This window comes from Fukomys damarensis, unplaced genomic scaffold (genome assembly GCF_012274545.1).
Source record: "Fukomys damarensis isolate Sample0158 unplaced genomic scaffold, DMR_v1.0_HiC HiC_scaffold_36, whole genome shotgun sequence".
Taxonomy (NCBI): Eukaryota; Metazoa; Chordata; class Mammalia; order Rodentia; family Bathyergidae; genus Fukomys; species Fukomys damarensis.
This window is the reverse complement of record NW_022900948.1, coordinates 40,343,909-40,366,225: the sequence shown is the minus strand read 5'-3', so window position 1 is coordinate 40,366,225 and position 22,317 is coordinate 40,343,909. Positions and strand designations below refer to the sequence as shown.

Genomic DNA, 22,317 nt, shown 5'->3' with positions numbered 1-22,317 from the left:
TTTAGTTTTTTTTTTTTTTTTTTTTTTTGGTTATTACAGAGATTTGCCACAGTATGGACAGAAGCAGTGGCAGTCATACTTTGGAAGAACTTTTGATGTTTACACCAAACTCTGGAAGTTCCAGCAGCAGCATCGGTAAAACAATTTTATAGTTAAAGAAGAATGCAGGTCCATTTTATATTAATTTTATATTAATTGCAGCTTTCAGTGCTTTTTATCTTGGTAATTTAAAGATAATACACTTCACCCTATGACTTAAATGAGAACAAATTTACTTCTTTAAGATTTTAAAATATAGTGTTCTTATCTGAGTTTTAAAAAATGTATCCAGAATGGTCCAGATGAATTCTAACATGGTGAAAGATCCGTGTTTTCACTCTAAACTACATTAAAGCTATTTGGGGAGTGAAGAGTTGCTCCTAATTTTTATGATAATAGCTCAGAAGAGTTTCTTTTTATATTTAGCTTATTTTAAGTAGACATTTAATAAATGCTTTTCTAAATTTAGTTAAATGGATATGTTGATATTTCTTGAGAAATTTATGAGCTTTGCTAATTGGTTGGTGTTTTATCCTGTTGGATTTGCATATTTGATTATTTTTTATATTTATGGCTTCTTATTTCTATTTTCTTGCCTCCTATATAAAACAGACAAGTCTTGGATAATCGGTATGGCCTGAAGCGGTGGCAAATAGGGGAAATTGCTTCTAAGATTGGGCAGCTATACTACCATTATTAGTAAGTGAACTGCACATGGAAAGAATCAAATGTTGCCCTTGTTACAACACAACAGATAGGAATATGCATCATGTTTACTTGCTCAGAGGGAAGACAGTGTGTTACACATGAAATCTGGGTCAGACCAGATTGATGAAGACAGCATCATCAAATGACCTTCCATAATCCATTGGGTCAGAATTAAAGGAATTTGATCTTGTTTTTTTTCTTTTTAGCAGTAGTGGGCATAGAACCCAGGGGCTTTATATGCTAGATTTGTGCTCTACCTCTGAGCTACATCTTCAGCCCTTGATCTTGGTTTTTGATGAATGATTACTACTAAATGGATTTATTATTCTTATGGTTTCACTTAACTCTTGGTAGTATGCAGAGATAATATCATAACTTGTATGCTTGAATGAGTAGTTTTCAGAGGTATACTTTTAAAAACTCCTGTTTGTAGGATTTTGACTGTTAACTTAAAATACATGAAAATGCTTTTTATTATATCCTTAGAACAATAGCATTTGTATAGTCCCACCCTTGGGATAAGGAGAAGAGAGCTCTTTTTATGAATCTAAATATCATTCTCATAGGTAACAGTAGTTATAGAATTAAAAAGACTTGAACCATATGTGGATTTTTAAAATTTTTGTTTTGTTCGGGGGGGGGATTGGACCATTTGTAATTTAAATGGCAAGAAAAGTCCTTTATCTTCCAAAATTTTATGTGCCACTCATAATACCCGCCATTAAACTCACTCTCTTGAGTTGAAGAACATGTTCTTGAAAATGCCTTGCAAACAGGGAACACAATTCATTAGCATCCCCTAAAGAATAATAGAAGTTAGTCCTTTTATGAGTTTTTGTGAGGGAGAAAATAGAGTAATGGGCCAAAGTTCAAGTGACTATATGGACCTGGAGAAAGTCATGGAAGGGTCTGGTCCTGGGGACAGATCTAACCTGGCAAAATGTTGTCTGGCGAATCCCTTCATACAATAAGAATGATGTGTACTTTGGCAGCAAAAAAGGCTTGTGAACAGTGGGGAGCTATTATTATTGTTAGTATGATACATTTTAAGAGTGATATGATTTGTGCCTTGCTGATTCAAATTTAGGACAGTCATTCCTATCTCCTTGTTTAGGGACACAGAGCAGTATGAAAGAAGTATTGATCATGTTGAAGTTTTGGTCATATTTAATATTTTTTTCTCATAGCTTACGCACTTCTGAGACCAGCTATCTGAATGAGGCTTTCTCCTTCTATTCTGCAATCAGACAGAGATCGTATTATTCTCAAGTCAATAAAGAGGACAGGTATGTATCTGCTTTGGTTTTATAAGGAAGAGGATAAAAGATTTAAGATGTTTACTCTTATGGAAATTGTGCAGAAAAGGGAACACTTGTAACTTCGAATCATTTTAAAGGCTTCTTTGAGTGCCTGCCAGGTTGCTGCCCTTCTAAAGGACATGCAGGGGTATATGTTTTCCAGAAGCACTAATATTGTCGATGGTACAGCATGTATAACAATGCAGGGTATAGGCACAGCACAAAGCAGGATGGGGTTATTTCTTTAGAAGAGTTGAAGACCTGCTTTTTTGCTATGAAATGACTTCCATGCATCATAGCTAAAATGTTTGCTCTTTTTAGTCTATGTAATCTTAATCACATATCATAAAAAGCCCATTGTTATATAGGACCAGAAAAAAAGACTGCTAATGCCATTTGAGTTTTTTTTTTTTTTTTAAACCAAATATTGTTTGGCAGATATGTAGGTCTGCTATTAAAAAAAAAAAAAAAAGAATCACGTAAAATTCATCTTTTCCCATTAGAAATCTGTTCGTCAGTATTCCATATAAAGCACGGTGGCAGGTGTTGGGGTGAGAGTGGAAAAAAGAAAAGATGTGCTACTTCTCTCTTAGAAGATTGTCTTCTAATGAAGTTATAGATATGTATGTGTTACAGCTGGACTGCAACATTTAGACAGGCATGGAATTGTGGAAGACATCAGGGATCTACTAGAGTATTTGTAGCTAGCATTCCAAGAATGATTGGAGGATACATTTCCAACACAGAAGCTCTGAATGTTCTCTGTATTCTCAGCAACAGAACTCATAGTTGTTAGAAAGAAAAGATTATATTTTCTTGGCAATAAAAAACAACATAGTTTCAACTTGTTTTTCTAGACTTTGTGGTTGACTTGGTAAGTTTTCCACCTAAACAGTGATAGTTTTGGGAAAATCCTGATGTGATAAATCCCCTTCATTCCTTTCCATATCTTGTTCAGACATGTCAAGGGGAGTTTTCTTGATATGGTATGGTGTGGTGTGTAGATGCTAGATTCTCCATTTTACTCTGATATCTTTTTGTCATCCCCTTCATCCTTTATCAAAGTTCCATCACTTACTTTTCTTCAGGTTTTCTTCTTTGGTTTGCTTCACATATTTTCACTTCAGAGATATTTTCTCCAACCCCCACTTTTCCATTCATGTTATACAGTTTATCTTAATTCTTGACCTGCTCCATTTCCAACCTGGGCTGGTTCATCCCTCCTTAGGGATCCTGGTGGTCCTCTGCTCCTGGGAGGGTCACCGTATTGATGCTGAACGTAGTGTGGAAACCCGATCGGCATAGTGCACTGCAGCCCAGAACTCCTGGACTCAAGCGATCTCCCACCTCAGCCTCCCAAGTAGCTGGGACTATAGGTGCACACCACCATGCCCCGTCAGTTTGTCTTAATTCTTGGTGAGATAAATTGTACCTCTAAAAACCAGAAGCGGACTGTGTATCAGCATTAAAAATACTTATAAGCAGAGATCTATTTGAAGTAGTAGCAAAGTACCTTGTGTAATTCTCTTTTCTGTATTTTCTGATGTGCCAAAAGGGAAATTGGCCCTGGGCCCCTTGGCTTAGAACATAGCAGTTTGATTTATTGCAGTCATTTTCTACTTAAATAGCAAATACCACATCTAAATTGTTTTCCTTTGCTACCTTCTAGAGCAGTTTGGATTAACCAAGGTTGGATTATTTGGAACCAGGATGACAAGATCTCTTGCTTTGGTCCAGTAAATTAGAATCAAAGAATAATCCAGCATGCAAAAAACTTTGACATTGTTCTATGTGCATAGGAATGGCTCTTTCAATTGGTAGGTTGTTTGTTTTTTCTTTACATGGGGCGAGGAGGCCAGTCCAGGTAGCAGTTACCAAAATCTACTAAAATTAATAGCCAGTAAACACCAAATAAGAAAATGTTTTATAATTTCACACTTCATTTAAAAGGCCAATGGGCCAGGGATTTAGCTCAGTGGTTCTGCAGCCCGCCTTACAAACACAATGACCCGAGTTCGATCCCTGGTACCAAAAAAAAAAAAAAAAAAGACCAAAACAGCTGGGCATAGTGGTGCACACATGTAATCCCAGCATTCATGAGAGCAAGGAAAGAGGGTTGCCAAAATGTTTAAGGCCAGCCTGAACTACATAGCAAGCCCCTGTCTCAACCCTGCTCCCCAAAATACAAATAAATATATGAAAAAATGTTCAACATCACTGGTCATTTGAGAAATGCAAATTAAAACAACGCTGAGATTCCATGTATGAGGCTCTTAACAAAGTTCAAAATTCCATTCCTGTCAAATCTGCCTAGCCCACTACTTGTAAGACACAGACTCTGACTTGATATTCATACTTCATCTGAGAAGTGTCTGTTCATTTCACATGACCATTTTTTAATAAGATGAGATCCCAGTTGTTGAGTCTTTGTGATAGGTCCTGTACAATTGAGGTTTTGTTCATAAAGTCTTTCCCTCTTTGAAGGTTCTACCTGTTCCATCTTCCAGCAGATTTACTATTTCTGTTTTAATATTTAGATCTCTGAGCCATTTCGATCTTAGGTTAGTATGTAATGAAACATATGCATCTGGTTCCAGTCTTCGGCATGTGGAAAGTCGGTTTTTCCAGCACCATTTATAATACACTATCTGTATTCCAGTGAAGGTGTTTGACTCCTTTGTCAAAGATAAGGCAACTGAGTATGCCTGGAGTTGTTTCTGCATCTTCCATTTTGTTCCATTGATCCTCACATCTATATTTTTGCCAGTACCATACTGTTTTTATCACAGTGGCTTTGTTGTATAATTTCAAGTAAGGGATTGTGATGCCCCCTGCCTTGCCTTTGTTGCCAAATACTGCTTTAGGTATTCTGTGTCTCTTCTGGTTCCAAATGGATTTTCAGATTGTTTTTTTCTAATTCTGTGAGAGATGTTGTTGGAATTTTTAATTGGGATTGCATTAAATCTGTATAAAAATTTTGGGAGTATAGCCATGAGAGTATGGCCATTTCGCTATATTGGTTCTTCCTACCCAGGAATAAGGGGTTTCTTTCCATTTTCTGATATTCTTTTTGATCTCCTTTTTCAGAGTACTATAGCTTTCCATGTAAATGTTTATGTCCTCTTTTTTTAGTACCAGAGATTGAACCAGGACATGTGCAGACAGGCTGTGGCATCACTGAGCTAAATCCCCGTACCCCATGTAAATGTCTTTTACTTCCTTCATTAGATCGATTCCTAGGTATTTCATTGTTTTGGATGCTATTGTGAAATGTGTGGTTTCCCTAATTTCTCTATCAGTGAATTTGTTACTCATCTACAGGAAAGCTGGGGGGTTTTTTGTTTGTTTGTTTTTGGGGTTTTTTTTGCGCTGGGGATTGAACTCAGACCTTGCAAGGCAGGCACAGTACCACTGAGCTAAATCCTGGGCCCAGAAAGCTGTTGATTTTTTAGCATTATCACTTCAAGGAGTTTAGGTGGGTGAGTTTCGAATTGTTTCATCTCGTTGTCCCCTGGGTTTGCCTTTGCTGAGTGGAAGTTTTACATTGCATCTTGCTTAAGTATCTTCTCATCTTCTTTTTTTTTTTTTTGTAGTTTTAATTCCTGAGTTAATGCTTGTAAATTGCTTATGGCAGTAGCTTTATTGCTAGTGTTGAGAACTCTTAGGAAATGACTGCTTCTCAGAGATGTCTTCCCTGTGTGACAGACTTAGATTTGCAGTCTGTTGGAAGATCCTACCTCTTCATTTTATGAGAAGTTACTGCCTACTTCGCTCAGCCCCTGGTTCTTTGGCACTGGTCTGTAGCATTTTTTATGACTCTCAGGCAATTGCAGTCTTGGTATACCAGGAAGAACAATTGATTAGAGCGATTATGTCACCTTGGCTAAAGTGGTACAGTCAGCAGTAACAATAGCATTAAACACAGCCTAGAAAATGGCACACTGTGGTAACTATTAATTTGCCACCTTTGTATGAATTAGATTTTGATTATATAACAAAATGTAAAACAAACCAGAACACTGTATGTAGTAAATAAGCCCTCAATTTGACTGTTCTACCCTCAGGGAAGAAAATTTTAAAGAGGTAAGGGGAAAAAATAGAAAAATAAAAGAAGAGGAAGAGAGTAGAAACAAGTCTGGAGGACATAGGAAGATCATGCAAATTTTAGGAAACTGGTGAAGACAAGATAGAAAGAGAGAAGGAAGAAATAAAAACAAGAACAGAACTACAACACAAAGTAGATACTGTGTTCATACTCCTATAAAAACAGGAAGAAATAATCACACACCAAAAAAACAAGTTAAAGAAAAAAGAAGAAATTGAGAAAAAAATAATGTTCTCTTCAAGATGTGTCTTGGCTGTCACTGGTAGGCAATGTGGACAGATGGAGTCCAGCTCCAAGTTGATTAATCCTAGAAAGCCAGACATAGCTTTACGGCGGGGTAGTTGATGATCCCAGCAAGCCTGAACCTTTTGTTCCACTGAAATTCAGGCTGGTTTCTGGTTGTAAGGCTGGTACCGTATTTGTTCAGCCTGCAATAATCCATGTGCCTCTTCCCAGCTTGAACTCAGCTCCCTGATCTCCTGCTGACTTGAATTCAGCATCCTTTCCCTCAGACTTGGAGCTGCTTGATGGAGCTGGCATGTAGTTTTTCTGAGTTCTGAGCTCAGTTGGACCCTTTCCAAGATTGTTACTAGCCAGTCACCCTCTCCTGGGGGACATCTAAACCTGAATAACTCACCAGCTCCTGCTGTGTCCACTGTTCATTCTGCCGCAACCCATACAACATAGAGTCCAAAGCCAGGGAGAGTGGTGAGAGATGAAGAAAGACGATGAAGACCAAGATTATTTTTAGCTGGGACCAGGTGGAACCATAGCTTGTTGGGAGCTCATGGATGCCTGGAGCACCACAAGTTCTTTATTTATAGTGGAAGGCAAATAGGAAGAGAGGTAGGGCAAATAGTGCTATGTGGCCTAAGTGGCCTAGGGGAATGTAGCATGTTTGTTTTGTGATGGGCATGTGCAGGAAAGGAACAGGGAAGGATAACAAGGTAACTGTCTGCTGGGGCTGTGCCATATGTGGTCTACATTATGACTCTCTGTTTGACTCTAATCTATGTTTGACTCTCTAATCTTTAGAGGAGAAAGGGAGTAGCGAGGGGAAAAGGAGGATAAAGGCCATCTTCAGACTCAGCCGATGGCACCATTCCAATGGTGAATTTTCTCCATGGAGGTCTCTAGGATTGCCAGTAGTAACCATGAATCTGCAGGTTAAACTCACACACTCACTGAGTCTGGGATCAGAGAGAAAGTGCTGCCTGCCACCTCCTTCTTTGTTGACATCTCTCTTTCTTGTTCTCCCTGTGGGCTTCAGTTCTCAATTCAGATCCTTCTTGGATCCCAGGGAGTTACTTCCCTTCGTTTTCTTCTCTTCCTCACATTGCTATATTCCAGTATCTGGATACCAAATATTGGAGCAGCTGTTTCTCTGCTGCTCACCACTTGGCCTTCGTCCAGGAAGTTGGCCAACCATAGTCTCAAGTGAGATAAATCCGATACACGTGTTTAAATACCCCTTTGTTTCTCTGGTGTGAGAAATGGAAAGTGGAAATAAGGACCAAAATGTATAATAGATATTGGGAAAATGGGACAAAAACGTTCAAATGAGAAGGGGAAGGTAGAAAGAAAGGACAAGAAAAAAATAGAAGGGAAAAATAGCCACAAAACTTGGGTGAACAAGGAGTTGAAGGGCTGTAGGAAAAAAAGGAGAAATGATATATCATGTACAAGTACAGATTCCTTATGATGGCTGTTATCATTTTGTATATCTAAAATGTACTATTAAATGTTTTGCTTCCAAAAACAGCAACCAAATTCAGTAATGTAGCAGGTTATAAAATCAACACACAAAGATCAAGATCATTCTTCTATACTCAATAATGAATGCACCAAGAAAGAAATCAGGAAAAAAATACCACTCACAATAGCACTATGAAAAATTAAATTGTTAGGAAATAACCTGACTAATGAAGTAAAAGACCAAAATAACAGTACTCTGAAAAAGGAAATTGAAGGAAAAATGAGAAAATGGAAAGACATCCCATTCCTAGATAGGCAGAACCAATATAGTCAAAAGGCCATACTTCCAAAATTGATATACTAATTTAACATAGTCCCAGTCAAAATACTAAACACAGAACTGGGGATTTAGCTCAATGACACTGTACCAGCCTTGTAAGCACAAGGTTCTAAGTTAATCCCTGGTACAAAAAAAAGAAAAAAGAAAGAAAAGAAAATACTAAGCACATTCTTTGCAGAACTTGAGAAAAAAATCCTAAAATTCCCAACCAGAAGAGACCCGGAATAGCAAAAGCCATCTTGACTTACAAGAGCAAAGCAGGAGGCATCATAATCCCAGACCTGAAGTTATATTAAAAAGCTTCAGTGATAAAAACAACATGGTGTCACAAAAACAGACAGTGAGAATCAATGGAACAGAATAGAGGATGCAGAAATGGCCCCAAGTACATCAAACTAATTGAACTTTGACAAAGAGGCCAAAAACTTACACTGGAGGAAAGATAGCCTCTTTAAGAACAGTGTTGGGAAATCTGGCTCTTCACACACAAAAGATTGAATGTAGACCTGTATCTTGCACCATGCAATAAACCAGAATAAAAATGTTACAACTGAGACATTTAATCTGCTGCAAGATAAAATATGTAAAACTCTTGAATTGACAGACATAGGAAAGGATTTTCTGAACAGAACCTTGGTTGCACAGGAAATAGTAATGAGAATCAAATGGGATCATATCAAATTAAAAAGCTGTGCCACAGCAAAAGAAAAAACCAATGGAATAAAAAAAACCTACAGAATGGGAAAATTTTCTTTGCTAGCTGTTCCTTGGACAGAGGATTAATAATCTAAGATATATAAAGAATTTAGAAAAGTAGACCCCACCCCAAAATAAAAGACTCAGTCAAAAAAATGGGCAAATGAAGTAATACTTACCAGAAGAAGATGTACTGATGTCCAATAAATACATGAAGAAAATGTGTCACTGGCTAATAGAGAAATGCAAATTAAAACAACATTGAAGGGGCCTGGGATTTAGCTCAGTGGTTCCACCTGCCTCGCAAGCACAAGGACCCAAGTTCAATCCCTGGTACCAAAAAAACAAAAAAACAAAACAAAAACAACAACATTGAGATTCCATCTTACCCCAGAAAGAATGGCCATCATCAAGAAATCAAATAGTAATAAATGCTGGTGTGGTCTTGGGGTAACAGGAACCCTTCTATGTTGTTGATAGGAATTTAAACTAATACAACCCTATGGAATTAAGTTTGGAGATTGCTCAAAAAATCTGAAATTAGAAATCCCATTTGACCCAGCTGATCCCCTTCCCACCAGTTATCTTCCTGAAAGAGGTAAAGACATATTATAGTGATACATACATATCCATGTTTATAGCAGCACAATTCATAATAGCTAAATCTTGCAAGCAGCCTGTGTGTCCATGAACAGATGGATGGATGGATAAAGAAAATGTATTTACACTCGCTGGATATGCCATGAAGAAGGATAAACTTGAGTCACTTATAGGAAAAAGGCTGCACCTTCAGACCATAATGTTAAGGAAATAAATCAGACACATAAGTTTAAATATAGCATGGTTTCTCTTGTATAAGAAACCTAGATTATAAATAAATAATAAAATAAAAAATAAGAGAAAGTAGGGAGATCTTTCTCAAATGGAAGAGGCATCAAGAGTCTGGTGTGGGGCAGGAGGGAGGAGAGTGAAAGAGGATGAAAAGCGGTATTAAGATGAGTACGAACTCCACAGTAAGAAGGTAAGCATTATGTGCTATAATATGTACTAATGAAAAGAAATAAAAACCAGTTTTCTGAAAATGAAAAAAAGAGAGGTAATCAATGACTACATTCTGTGGTCTAAGTACATCAAGTACAAGGCAGAGATGGCCAAAGTGAATTTAAAAAGCTGTATTGTTTATAAAAGATGCATTAAATAAAAAATACAGGCAGTTGAAAATAGCAAGATGGAAAAACACCTGGTATAGAAAGAGTAAGCATGACAAAGCTGGCTTCATTTTATTAACATCAGGAAAGTGGATTTCAAGGAAAAGAATGTCCTTCCTGGAATTACTGTCACCTCACATTCTCTTTCCTGTAGTCTTCTGCTCTTCCTTGTGGTCTTACCTTTTACTTCACCACAGATCTAGCCTTGTGGGCTCAGATAACATTCTTTGTTTCTCTAGTCGGTGTATTTGCCCCCTGTGTTTTAAATATTTATCTGACTCCTATATTGTATTTTTAGCACACAGCTTCATCCCTGATGCATGATGAGTTCTCAAAAGACATTTTATTGAATGAACATATAAATGTATGAAGAATGACTTAAGTGCTGAATAAAAAGTATATTTAAAAGACTATAGGTACATTTGGAAATGTTCATAACTGTCAAAATGGTGGACAGTTTACAAAGCTCATCAGAATGTAAAAATAAAAATGGATCTATTCTGTATGAATTTAATGAGCAATTTTTCATTTTCCTACCACAGACCTGAGTTGGTAGTGAAGAAGTTACGATACTATGCAAGATTTATAGTAGTTTGTCTTCTTCTCAACAAAATGGATGTTGTGAAGGATCTGGTAAAGGTAAATGAACTTTAAGATAATTAAAATTCTAATCTCTAACTGTATGTGCATGATTTTGTGGGTTGGGTTTGTTTTTGTTTTTTAGGGGTACTGGACTTCTAACCTAAGGGCCCTCTACCAGCTCTTCGTATCATTTGAAATAGGGTCCTGCTGAGTTCCCCTGGCTGGCCTAGTAGAATGAATTATGGGTGTGCACCACTGTATCTGGTGATAATTTTGTCTTCTAAAAGCTAAATTTTAGCCAGGTGTGGTGGTGCGTGACTGTTAATTCCAGCACTCTGGAGGTTGAGGCAGGAGGATCTCATTGAGCTCCAAGCCAGCCTGGGTTTCATAGTGAGTTTAAAGATGTGAGCAAGTCCCTGTGTCACAAAACAAAATAACACAAAGTAGCTTTTAGGATGGCACAGTGGCGTACAAACCTGTAATCCCAGAACTTTGGGAGGCTGAGACAGGAGGATAGAAAGTTCCAGTCTGGAACAGGCAGTTTAATGACTTGGTAGGACCCTATCTCAGAATATATAGCATAATATAGCTTGGTGCAAAGACCCTGGGTTCAATCCTAGTACATTTTAAAAAGTTAAATTTTGTCTGTTTTTTTGTTTTGTTTTGTTTTGTTTTGTTTTGTTTTTTTCTGGTACTAAAGATCAAATGCAGGGCTGGGGATTTAGCTCAGTGGTTCTGCCACCTGCCTTGCAAGTGCAAGGTCCCAAGTTCGATCTCCAGTACTGGAAAAAAAAAAAAAAAAAAAAAGATCAAATGCAGGGTGTTCGTTGTACATGCTAAACATATTCTCTACCATGAGCTACAGCCTAAGTCCTAAAACAATCTTGATGTATCTAAGTAGTTATAACATTTAAAATAAAATAACCTCTGACAAGGTTAATGATGAAAATATTTACCAACTTTTTAAATATTCCAAACACATACTCCTTATAGTCAGTTATCTTAATTGCCTGCTTTGTACCTTCAGCATGGTTTGCATTCTATAGCACATCGATGGGTGACTTAGAAATGCAAACAAAAGTTAGAATTCTTAGTTTAGGAGGAAATGGTTGCAAAGTGAGGTTAAGAAATAATATATAATGTTTTACAAAAGTAGTGCAAATGAAGTTTAGTATTTCCATCAGAGAATCTGTATCACTCTGTCCTTCATTCACTCAGGGAGTTAAAAGTTTTCAAGATTTGCTCAATATCTGATTATTGCAGGCTAAATCATGTTTGCACTCTGGACCCAGTGGTTTCAATGGTATATGTAATATTTGCTGCTCAAGGAGAGACTTGCTAGGCTTCACAAGATCACTGGAAGTAGCTTTCTGCACACTTTCTTTTTATTTTTCTACTCCCATTCACCAAGATGAGTATTTCTGTAGTATGATATAAATCTAAAGAAAGTCAGGAAGTATTCATTTCGTTCATATGTTAAGATTTTGGTGAGTTGGAAATCAAAATCACATTGATATTCTATCACTGCAGCCAGAATGACGATCACCAATAATACAAAAAATAATACATGCTGGCAAGGATACAGGGAGAAAGTTCTATACTGCTAGGAGAGCCATGTAGTAGTAGAGCCACTGTGATAATCAATATAAGGGCTCCTTAAAGAGAAAGTAGAGCTAGCATTTGATCTATTTGAAAATAGACCTATGCATTCCTTGGTATTTACCTGAAGTTACTTACCTGCATACTACAGGGATACCTACATGTTTATGTTTATTCAGGTACAATTCAGAATAGCCAAGATACGGACCAGCCTAGGTTCCCACCAACAGATGAATGGATAAAGAAAATGTGGCATACACCATGTAGAACTACTCAGCCATAATGTAGAAAAAATCATGTCCTTTGCAGAAAAATGGAGGCATCTGGAAAGCATTATGTTCAGCAAAATAAGCGAGAACCAGAAAGACAAATATCACATGTTCTCCCTAATATGTGGAATCTAAAAAAGATGACAAGAAAATAGAAGGTTTATTATTATTAAACAACAGGAGGAGAGTAAAGGGGAGTATGGAGGGACTTTTTATTAATAAATTTCCTGCTAATCTTATTTGATGCATGTCATTCTGACATTTATTTTGAAACAAATCCATTCTTTGTTGTTCATAAGGACTGGGTGTTGAGAGGCTGAGTAAGAAAGATCAAAAGTTTGAGCTTGGCTTGGGCACCTTAGCAACTTTGTGAGACCCTGTCTCAAAATTTACAAAGGACTAAGGATGTGACTAACAATGTATAGTACCAGAATAAAAAAAAAAATCCTTAATTTTATCAGCTTTTGTCAGGAATGTTACAGTATAGATGTGTATTCCTGTGGTTTTCAACATATAACCTTTCTTTATGGTATTTTGAAATTAGGAATTATCAGATGAAATTGAGGATTACACACACCGTTTCAATACTGAAGATCAAGTGGAATGGAACTTGGTGCTCCAAGAAGTAGCAGCCTTCATTGAGGTCAGTTTTTTGAGAAGAAAGGTTGTCATAATTATGAACAAAGGAATGGCTATGGTATCTGCATTTGTTGTGTGGGTATGTCAAGGACGAGGAATATCTTATTATAATTTTTGTTTTTCTAGTCATTTTTTGCTTTTCTCTTTAGGCGGACCCTGTAATGGTATTAAATGATGATAATACCATTGTTATCACATCCAATCGCCTTGCTGAAACAGGAGCCCCATTGCTGGAGCAGGGCATGATAGTGGGACAGTTGTCTCTGGCTGATGCACTCATTATTGGTAATTGTAATAATCAGGTAAAGAATTGAAGAATTTATGCTTCACTTTGAAAAAGTTTTGATTATCACAAAATTCATTTCTTGTAGATATCCTAATATCGATCTCTGGGAAATTGTTAATTAAATATGCCATGTCCATCTATGTGGTTTAGAAAGAATTTTTAATAACATAGAAAGATGTTTATGATACTGTAAGTGAAAATAAACTTGCACTAGAGATATGTAAACAATCATTTCATGTATTAGAGCATCTATACACATGTGTGCAAAGAAAATAAATTAGCAATAAATTCACGAACATCTGAAAGGTTTTTTCCTGAATATCAGAATATCAGAATTGCAAGTGATTTCTACCCAGACTCACACCTGTGATCGTAGCACTCTGATAGGCTGGAGCAAGAAGATAAAAAACTTGAGCCCTGCCTGGGGAACTTAGTGTCTTCATCAGACTCTGTCTCCATAAAAAGAAAAGGGCTAAGGATGTAGCTCAACGTGAAGACTCTTGAATTAAATCCCTAATACCAACCCCCCAAAATTTTTTTTTCTTCTTCTTAGCAACCTTCTAAACTTTCTACAAGTTCTATATAATTTTCCAATCAGGCAAAAAGGAGGAGGTGGTGTTTAAAAGTACACTTGTCAAAAATGAATTTCAGGGCCAGGGATTTGGTTCAGTGGTTCCACTGCCTGCTTCACAAGCACAAGGGCCTGAGTTTGATCCCCGGTACCCCCCCCCAAAATGAATTTCATGTATTTTTTTCATGACAAAACTATCACATGTTCATGAGGATTTAATGCATTAGAAACTGCTTTTGGGAAGGTTACCTGTTTATGTGTGTTAATACACATTTTAATTTTGGCTCCTATCCTAGTACCTATCATGTTTGTTATTAAAATTTTCTACTAGTCCTATATTTGTTACTCTTCAGCCATTGATTTTCCAATTTCTAAATTAAAACATTTTGAAATTATATGTATAATGGGCTGGGGATTTAGCTCAGTGGTGCCACTGCCTGCCTCATAAGTGCAAAGACCAAAGTTCAATCCCCAGTACCAAAAAACAAAAGAAAGAAAGAAAGAAATTATATGTATAAATGAAGTGGAAAGATTTTAAAATATTTTTTACTTATATTTATCTAAAGCTTCAGTATTTTTCCCACTTTTTTATATTCAAAGAAAATTTTGCTAATCACAATATATAAATTTAAACCAAATGAGATATCACACACCTGAATGGTTAAAAATAAAACAAAGAAACTTAATATAGTATATTCTAGCAAACTTGTACAAAAGATGGATATCTCATACCTTGTTAATAGATTTGCGAAGCCATATATTTTCTTCAGAAAAGTATTAGGCATCATCTTTGCACAGCTGATTATATGTACACCCTTTGACTAGTTCCAATAGTTTCTTATTGATTGTCAGAGTTTCTAAAATAGTCTACATAAAGATCCCATATGAGATTTATGTATTGAAATATCTTATACTGTGTGGCTTGTCTTATATTCTGTCTTTTTCTACATTATTTAAAATGTTAATTGAGTGTCTGCTATGTTCCAGACCCTATTCCAGACATTGGGATTCTAGTGAATAGAAATCTTCATTTTTAATGTAGCCCAATTTAGAAAATTTTTCTTCTTCAGCTCAGGCTGGTGTGAGACTCACTGTAGCTGAGGCTGGCCTCAGACTCACAGTGAGTGCGGCAATATGGGTGTGCACAACCACACCTGGCTAATTTTTTTCCTGCCATATAACAGCTTTTATATCGTATTTTGAAAAACCTTTGCCTACTGCACGGTCATGAAAATACCCCCCTACTGCCCTTCATTACTTTAAGTTTCATATTTAGATCTGTAGTCTGTCTGTATTTCTGTTTTATTTTGGTATAAAGTATAAGTCACAATTTCCATGTGAATTTCAGTAGACCTAGTACCAGTTACTAAATAGATTATCTTTTTTTCTACCACTCTATATTGTCCTTTTTATCATAATTTGTGCCCATACATGTTTGAGTCTGATTCTGTTTCTTTTTTTTTTCTTTCTTTCTTTCTTTCTTTTTTTTTTTTTCTGGCTTTTTGACACAGGATCTTACTATGTAGTTGAGACTGACCAAAAGAAGTTTCAGCCAGATGTGATGTTATTATACATCTTTTTTTTTTTTTCTTTTGGTTGTTTGAGACAGGGTCTCACTATGTTGTTGAGACTGACCTGGAACTCACTATGTAGCCCAGGCTGGTCTTGAACTCACAGTGATCCTCCTGCCTCAGCCTCCCAAGTGCTGGGATTACAGGCATGCACCACCACACCGGGCTTCTGATTCTGTTTCTTTAGTTATGTGTTTATTAGGCACACTGCCACCATGCCCAAATCAAGTGTAGTTTTACTTTTATATCATGCTGGAGAGTCAGAGTTTCACCTGGGTGTGGCCTGTAGTCCCAGCACTTGGGAGGCTGAGTCAGGAGGATCCCCATGAGTTTGAGCCCAGCCTGAGCTACATAGTGAATTTGAGGTCAGCCTGCATTACAAAGTGAGACCCTGTACCAAACAAACAACCAAAAAGGTTTGCAGAGTTTTTTGAATATATAAGTTGATGTCTTTCATCTACTTTGAAATATAATTATTGCATTTCTAAATACTGTTGCTTGGCCATGGATTTAGCTCAGTGGCTGCAGCACCTCCCTCACAAGCACAAGGACCTGAGACCAATTCCCCATCCATAAATAAATACATAAATAAATAAATAAATAAACAAATACTGTTTCTCCATTCATTCTTTCTTTTCTACTTCTCTTTGTGTGTGTGTGTGTTTTGGTTTGTTTGTTTGTTTATTTGTTTTGGTTTTTTGAGACAGGGTCTCACTATGTAGTTGAGACTGACCTGGAACTCACTATGTAGCCCAGGCTGGTCTCAAACTCACAGTGATCCTCCTCCCTCAGCCTCCGGAGTGCGGGGATTACAGGCGTGTGCCACCATGCCCAGCTTCTTTTCTACTTCTTAAATCCCATTTATATGTCTATAAATTTTTCAGTGTCACTTGCATCTGTTAGTCTTTTTTGTCTAGTCCTTATTTTTTCTTTTTAGATTTGTTAGAAACTTTTCCATTAATTTCTTTCCATTTCATTAATATTGCCCACCTGTGTATCCAATCTGGAATTAATTTTAATAAGTTTCAAATTTCACATATTGTCTTTATTAGTTCCTTTTTTCCCATTTGATTCTCTTATACATTTTAAATTTTCTTGAAAACTGCTTAGGAGATGATTGAAGCACACTTATGAGTGGATCTGGCAATGTCAGGGAGGCTTGACTGAGAGTGCTGTATCTGGTCCGTCGTGGCCCCTTCCTTTACCGCAGTCTTCCCCTACTCTGCTTTCCAGCCACTATGAACTAAGCAGCTTCACTCTGCCACACCCTTTTGTCTTGAGTTTTCTGTCTTGGAGCCAACCAGCTGTGAACTGAAACTTCTGAAACCATCAGCCAAATAAACCTCCTTTAATTTGCAACTTTCAGATTTTGTCCAGCAACAGGAAGGCTAATAAATTTAAGTTTGCTGTTTTTTCATTTGAATTCTAACATCTCTTTCAATTTTGTTGATCATATTTGTCAGTTACTTTAAAAATCCTTTCCTGGGGCTGCAGATTTAGCTCAGTGGTGCTGCACCTGCCGCGCAAACCTAAGGTCCTGAGTTTGATCCCCAATACCAAAAAAAAAAAAAAAAAAAAAAATCCTTTTCTGCTAGCTACTCCATTTTGATACTGGCAGTTCTGTTCTACTACTTTTTTCTCACTTTTGAAATTCATTCATATTGTTTTAATTCATTGTTTGCTTGCCAATTAATGACTGAATCCCTGGTAATGTGCATAACAATTATAAACTCCAGGATGATGAGCAAAGTCCTATATTCAGCCCCCTGTGTCTTAGTTATTTTCTCATTGTTAGGACAAAATATCCCCCACATCCACAACTCTAAGGAGAATTTGTTTATTCTGTTTTACAGTTTCAGTGGGCTCAGTCCATGGTCAGCAGGCTCCAAGGCCGGCAGACTTCAAGGCAGAAGTGGCCTGGCAGAACATCATGGCCGAGGAAAGCTACACTCATGGTGGCCAGGAAGCAGAGAGAGAAGGGAGGAGCCAGGGAGGCAGATAAGCCCTTCCAATTCATGTTCCCAGTGACCCACCTCTTGCCAGGCCCCTTCTAATGCCAAGTCAGCTATGAACTCATCAGTGGACTAATCCAATGACAAATGTAGCACCTGCATGATCTAGTCACCTTCCAAACACATGAGACTTTTAGATCTAAAACACAACACACATAATTTAAGGAGGGTTTATGTTGGCTTATGGTTTCACCAGATTCAGAACACAGTCAAAAATCTGGCTCCTAAGCAGAAATGGTATAGTAAAGATTCTGGTGGAGGACAACTGCTCAAATCATGGTAACCAGGAAGCGGAGGGAGAGAAGAGAGGAATGAGGGCCAAGAATACACCCTTCAGGTGATGTCCCAGGTGATTCCTCTCCTCCAAGGAGGCCCACCTCTTTACAGTATATTCAGGTGTGAACTCCTCAGTGGATTTTCCACTAATGAGTATACGCCTTCCACAAGCCCCATCTCTGAACACATAAGACCTTTGGGGACCATTCTAGATCTTAACCATAACATGTATGTATATTCCAGATGAAATTATCCTTCTAGAGCCAGAGTTTACCCTTTCTTCAAATCAGTTCCAATCTGAATTTAGCACAGTGCCTGTTTTGGTGAAGATTAGCCTATCTATTCTTTCTCTCTGTCATTTGGTTGTGGTTTTACAAAACCTTCGTTTTTTCACATGTTCTTCAAGATGCTGTCCTCCTGGTGGGTTAGGTACCTTGATCTTGGTTTCTCAGCCCCACAAGTTAAGAAACCAGGGCTGGGGATTTGCCTCAGTGGTACCATTGCCTGCCTTGCAAGCGCAAGGTCCTGAGTCTGATCCCCAGTACAAAAAAACAAAACAGATAAGAAACCAATCCATTTTCCCTTCAGGTGATATCTGGCTTACCTCTTGAGTCTCCTGCACTGTGCACATTTGGATTCTTATAAATGAGTTTGGGGGAAACCAGCCTGTACTTAAGGCCTCTGTGTCTGTCTGACCCTGAAGACCACTACTGGTTTCTCTGTCCCCCTAATGGCACCCTCTTCCTGCGCAAAGCTGGGCATCTTGCCTTTTAAAATAGCTACTTCCAGGGCTGGGGATTTAGTTCAGTGGTTCTGCTGCCTGCCTCACAAGTGCAAGCAAGGTCCTTAGTTCGATCCCTGGTACCAAAGAAATTAAAATACCTATGATATGAGGCCGCCTGCAGGTGGTCCTGCTTGTATTTGCAAGCTAGGCAGTGGCACTAAATCCCCAACCCCCTGCTTCCTTTTTGATACCTTTTAATTCACCCTCCTTCTTGTTCTAAGATATGTTATTGATGAATTCCATTTGGCTTTTAATTTCATTTGTTGTGTTTTTCATTTTTAAAAGTATTACATTATTTCCCACATGTTCCTTTGATAGCCTTCCTCATGATTTTGCTTGTTTCTTTTATTTATTTAAACATTTGAAACCTTTCTTTTACTTTTTTTTTTTTGAGACAGGGTTTTACTATGTAGTTCAGCCAGGCCTTGAACTCATGGTGATCTTCCTGCCTCAGCCTTCCGAGTGCTGGGATTACTGGTGTAATCTACCATGCCCACCTTTTTTATATGTTTTATGTCATGTCTGTAGTTCTATTTGACTTGCTTATTGTTTCTGTTAACTGACCAGAGGTACCTTTTTCTTTTATGTGTTTTATGGTTTTTTGTTTTGAGTTTTTCTTGTGATTCTATCACTTGGCTTGAGACCTGAATTGAAGTTCTTCCCTTGAATATTTGCATTTACTTTGAGTCAAAACCTGGAAGAATGATCAGTTTTTGTTCACTTTGTCCATCTCTGGAGTACATTCATTTGTAATGGAATTTTCCTGAGGCCACATTTTTCTGCTGCTTGCTTTATGCTTACCTAACTTCCTAAATCTCTTCCTGGCCTCTGAGCAAATCTCTTGCTCTTACAAATTCCTCTCTGTATTTTTTTTTTGTATGAATATAGTTTATTCCTTTTTTTTTTTTTTCCTCTCTATTTCTAAAGGAAGTGTTTCAGGATAGCTAACTTTTCTATTACTGGAGTGGAAACCTTGTTTTTTGTGCTTTGTTAGAGAGATGGGTGTTTTGTTTCCTTACATGAAAATATACTGATTATGCTAGTCTTTTAGTGAATTACAGTGAGAGACTCTGAGTTCAGCAAATTATTCCTTTATTCATTCAATTAATATTTATTAAGTGCTAGTCTTGTCTGAGGCTTGGGGAATGAAAAGGATTAACCAAAGAGAAGAATGGAACTTGCCATTGAAGCATGAAGACAGACATTAACCAAATAACCACTTAGATAAATACCAAATATCCACTTCAACGAACATGATAAAGGGAGATGTATGTTTTTGAGTACCTGTTATTGAAGGATTTGACCTGTTGTGGGATGTCATTGAAAGTTTTCCTGCAAATGGTGCTTGCGCTAAGAACTAAAGTAAGTGAAATTACTGTTGTCAAAGAGCAGAGTGTGTCTGGCAGCCAGAGAAGCATGTCTCGTGGCCCCAAGGCCACAGGGGTGTGCTAAATGCAAGGCAGTGATCAAGGGCACTGATTGGGGGCATGCTGGCCAGAACCAGGAAAATGCAGGAGCAGGAGACCTAGGTGAAGCTAGACTGAGAGGGCCTGATATGACACACGCAGCAACTTGTCGTTATCCTGACTGCATAGAATCTGCTCAAAGGGAGGAAAATGATGAAGTCTTGTTATGAGGTCATTGATTGTAGTTGTATAGAATGGGTTCGAACCAAAATGGGATGGCAAAGTAGTTAGGAAATTGTTGCAATAATCTTGGTTTGTGGTTAAAATACTAAATGGGTGGTGATGATAAAGGGGTAATGAAGATATGTAGAAGATAACAACCAGTAGCATTTGGTATCTGACTGCACATGGAAGGAAAGGAGTAGATTTCCGAGATGACTTCTGGTATCTGGGTTGTGTGTGGTACAGATCACTGTTCTGGTGAGGAGGCTGGTTCCGCAGTGTGGGATATGTAACAAACCAGTCTGCAGAGGAGAACATAGATAAGGCTAGCAAGAGAGGAGCTAACGGGTTAAAGGAAGCTGAGCCAACATTGAGGCACAGGGAATAGAGATTCATGTGATACCTGACATGAGAGAGCAGTTCAAAGCATGACCTTAAACTATGAAGGATGAGGTACTTTTTTTTTTTTGGTACTGGGGATTGAACTCAAGACCTTGTGATTGTGAGACGGGCGTCACCACTGAGCTAAATCCCCGGCCCAGTGAAGTACTTTTTGACATGAAAGTTATCCATTTTGATAGAGAGAGAGAGTGACTACCAGGTTAAAACGAGTTGTGTAATTCTGCTGTGTGTGGAGTTTGGGCCTCAGACTGCTGCTTGTACCTCCAACTGCTAGTTTTGCTCTAAAGCATGTGCTCACATCTACATGCCTCGCTTTGGATAGAAAGGACAAATGAGCTAGGCCACTGTCTCTACACCTAGGTCTAGCAGTCATCTTCATTCTCTTGTGTAAAGGTCAGGGGTGGTGAATGTGTGGATCAATTTTTTCACACTTCAGAAAACTCAAGAAACGGTGTGTTGAAGCATTAAACAAAGGGTCAGAAATTCCCATCTTTGTAACTTCAGTGTGTGAAGTAAAATTTTTGCTTAACCCACTTAAAGAGATAATAACTAGGTGGTGGGATGGACATATAACTCAGTAGTAGAGCACTTGCCTAGTGTGTGCAAGGCCTTGGGCTCAGTTAACAGTACCACCAAAACAAAATAAACTTCATTGTTGAAAACAGATTCTTTTGTTAAGTAAAGAATTCCTTTTGCCCAGATATGGTGGTACATGCCTGCAATCCCAGCCACATGAAAGGCTGAGGCAGGAGAATCACAAGTTCAAGCCTTACCTGGGCCTCTTAATAAGACTCTGTCCTAAAATGAAAAGTAAAAAGGCCTGGGGTGGGATTCAATTCCCCATATTGGGAGAAAAGTCTCTTTAGTTTCATAGAAACAGGTACTTTCAAGGACTCACTGTGTAGTCCAGGATGCTGTTGAACTCACTGTGTAGCCCAGAGTAGCCTGGAACTCAAAGCAATCCTCCTGCTTCAGCTTCCCTGGTGTGTGTTCCAGCTGTCCAGCCAGAATTAGGTGCTTTAAAATAACTCTTTTTTTTCCCACTCCATTGCTGGGGATTGAACTCAGGGTCTTTACACAGAGCTACCTACCTAGCCCTTTATATATATATTTTTAACAGCGGTTCTCACTAAGTTGTTGAATTTGCCCTGGCTGATCTGAAACTTTGCAGTCTCCCTGTTTTGGCCTCCCAGAATTCTAAGATTACAGGTGTGCACCACCACACCTACTGTGTTTTATCCTCAAGTACATACCATATAAATATTTTTGAAAATCGAAAGGGATGCAATCTTAGCTCAGTGTGGTGGCACACACCTGTAATCTCAACACTTTGAGAGGCTGTGACAGGAGGATTGGAAGTTCAAGCACAGCCTGGGCAACTTAGGGATAACCTATCTAAATAAGTAAGTAAGTTTAAAATAGCCAAATGTGATGTTGCCTGCCTGAAATTCCAGCACTCAGAAGACTGAGGTAGAAGGGTTACTGTGAGTTGGAAACCAACCTGGAACCATGGCAAGACACTGTCTTGTGGGAATAGATGGCAGAGAGGGAAGGGGAGAGGGAGAAAGGGGAGGGAGAGAGGCAGGAAAGGAGAGAGAGAGAGAGAGAG

The 22,317-nt window shown here is 38.1% G+C and overlaps 1 protein-coding gene across 3 annotated transcripts in view; it reads left to right on the top strand.

Annotated features, from left to right (window-relative positions):
- Window positions 1–22,317, top strand: part of Scai (suppressor of cancer cell invasion) — a 152,127-nt gene that overhangs the window by 95,670 nt on the left and 34,140 nt on the right. For all 3 annotated transcript variants that reach the window (XM_010613523.3, XM_010613524.3, XM_010613525.3), the window contains 6 exons: window positions 40–135; window positions 652–738; window positions 1,935–2,033; window positions 10,632–10,728; window positions 13,084–13,182; window positions 13,328–13,480. In XM_010613523.3, the coding sequence (XP_010611825.1) occupies window positions 40–135; window positions 652–738; window positions 1,935–2,033; window positions 10,632–10,728; window positions 13,084–13,182; window positions 13,328–13,480 (631 nt within the window). The remainder of the gene's footprint in view (window positions 1–39; window positions 136–651; window positions 739–1,934; window positions 2,034–10,631; window positions 10,729–13,083; window positions 13,183–13,327; window positions 13,481–22,317) is intronic.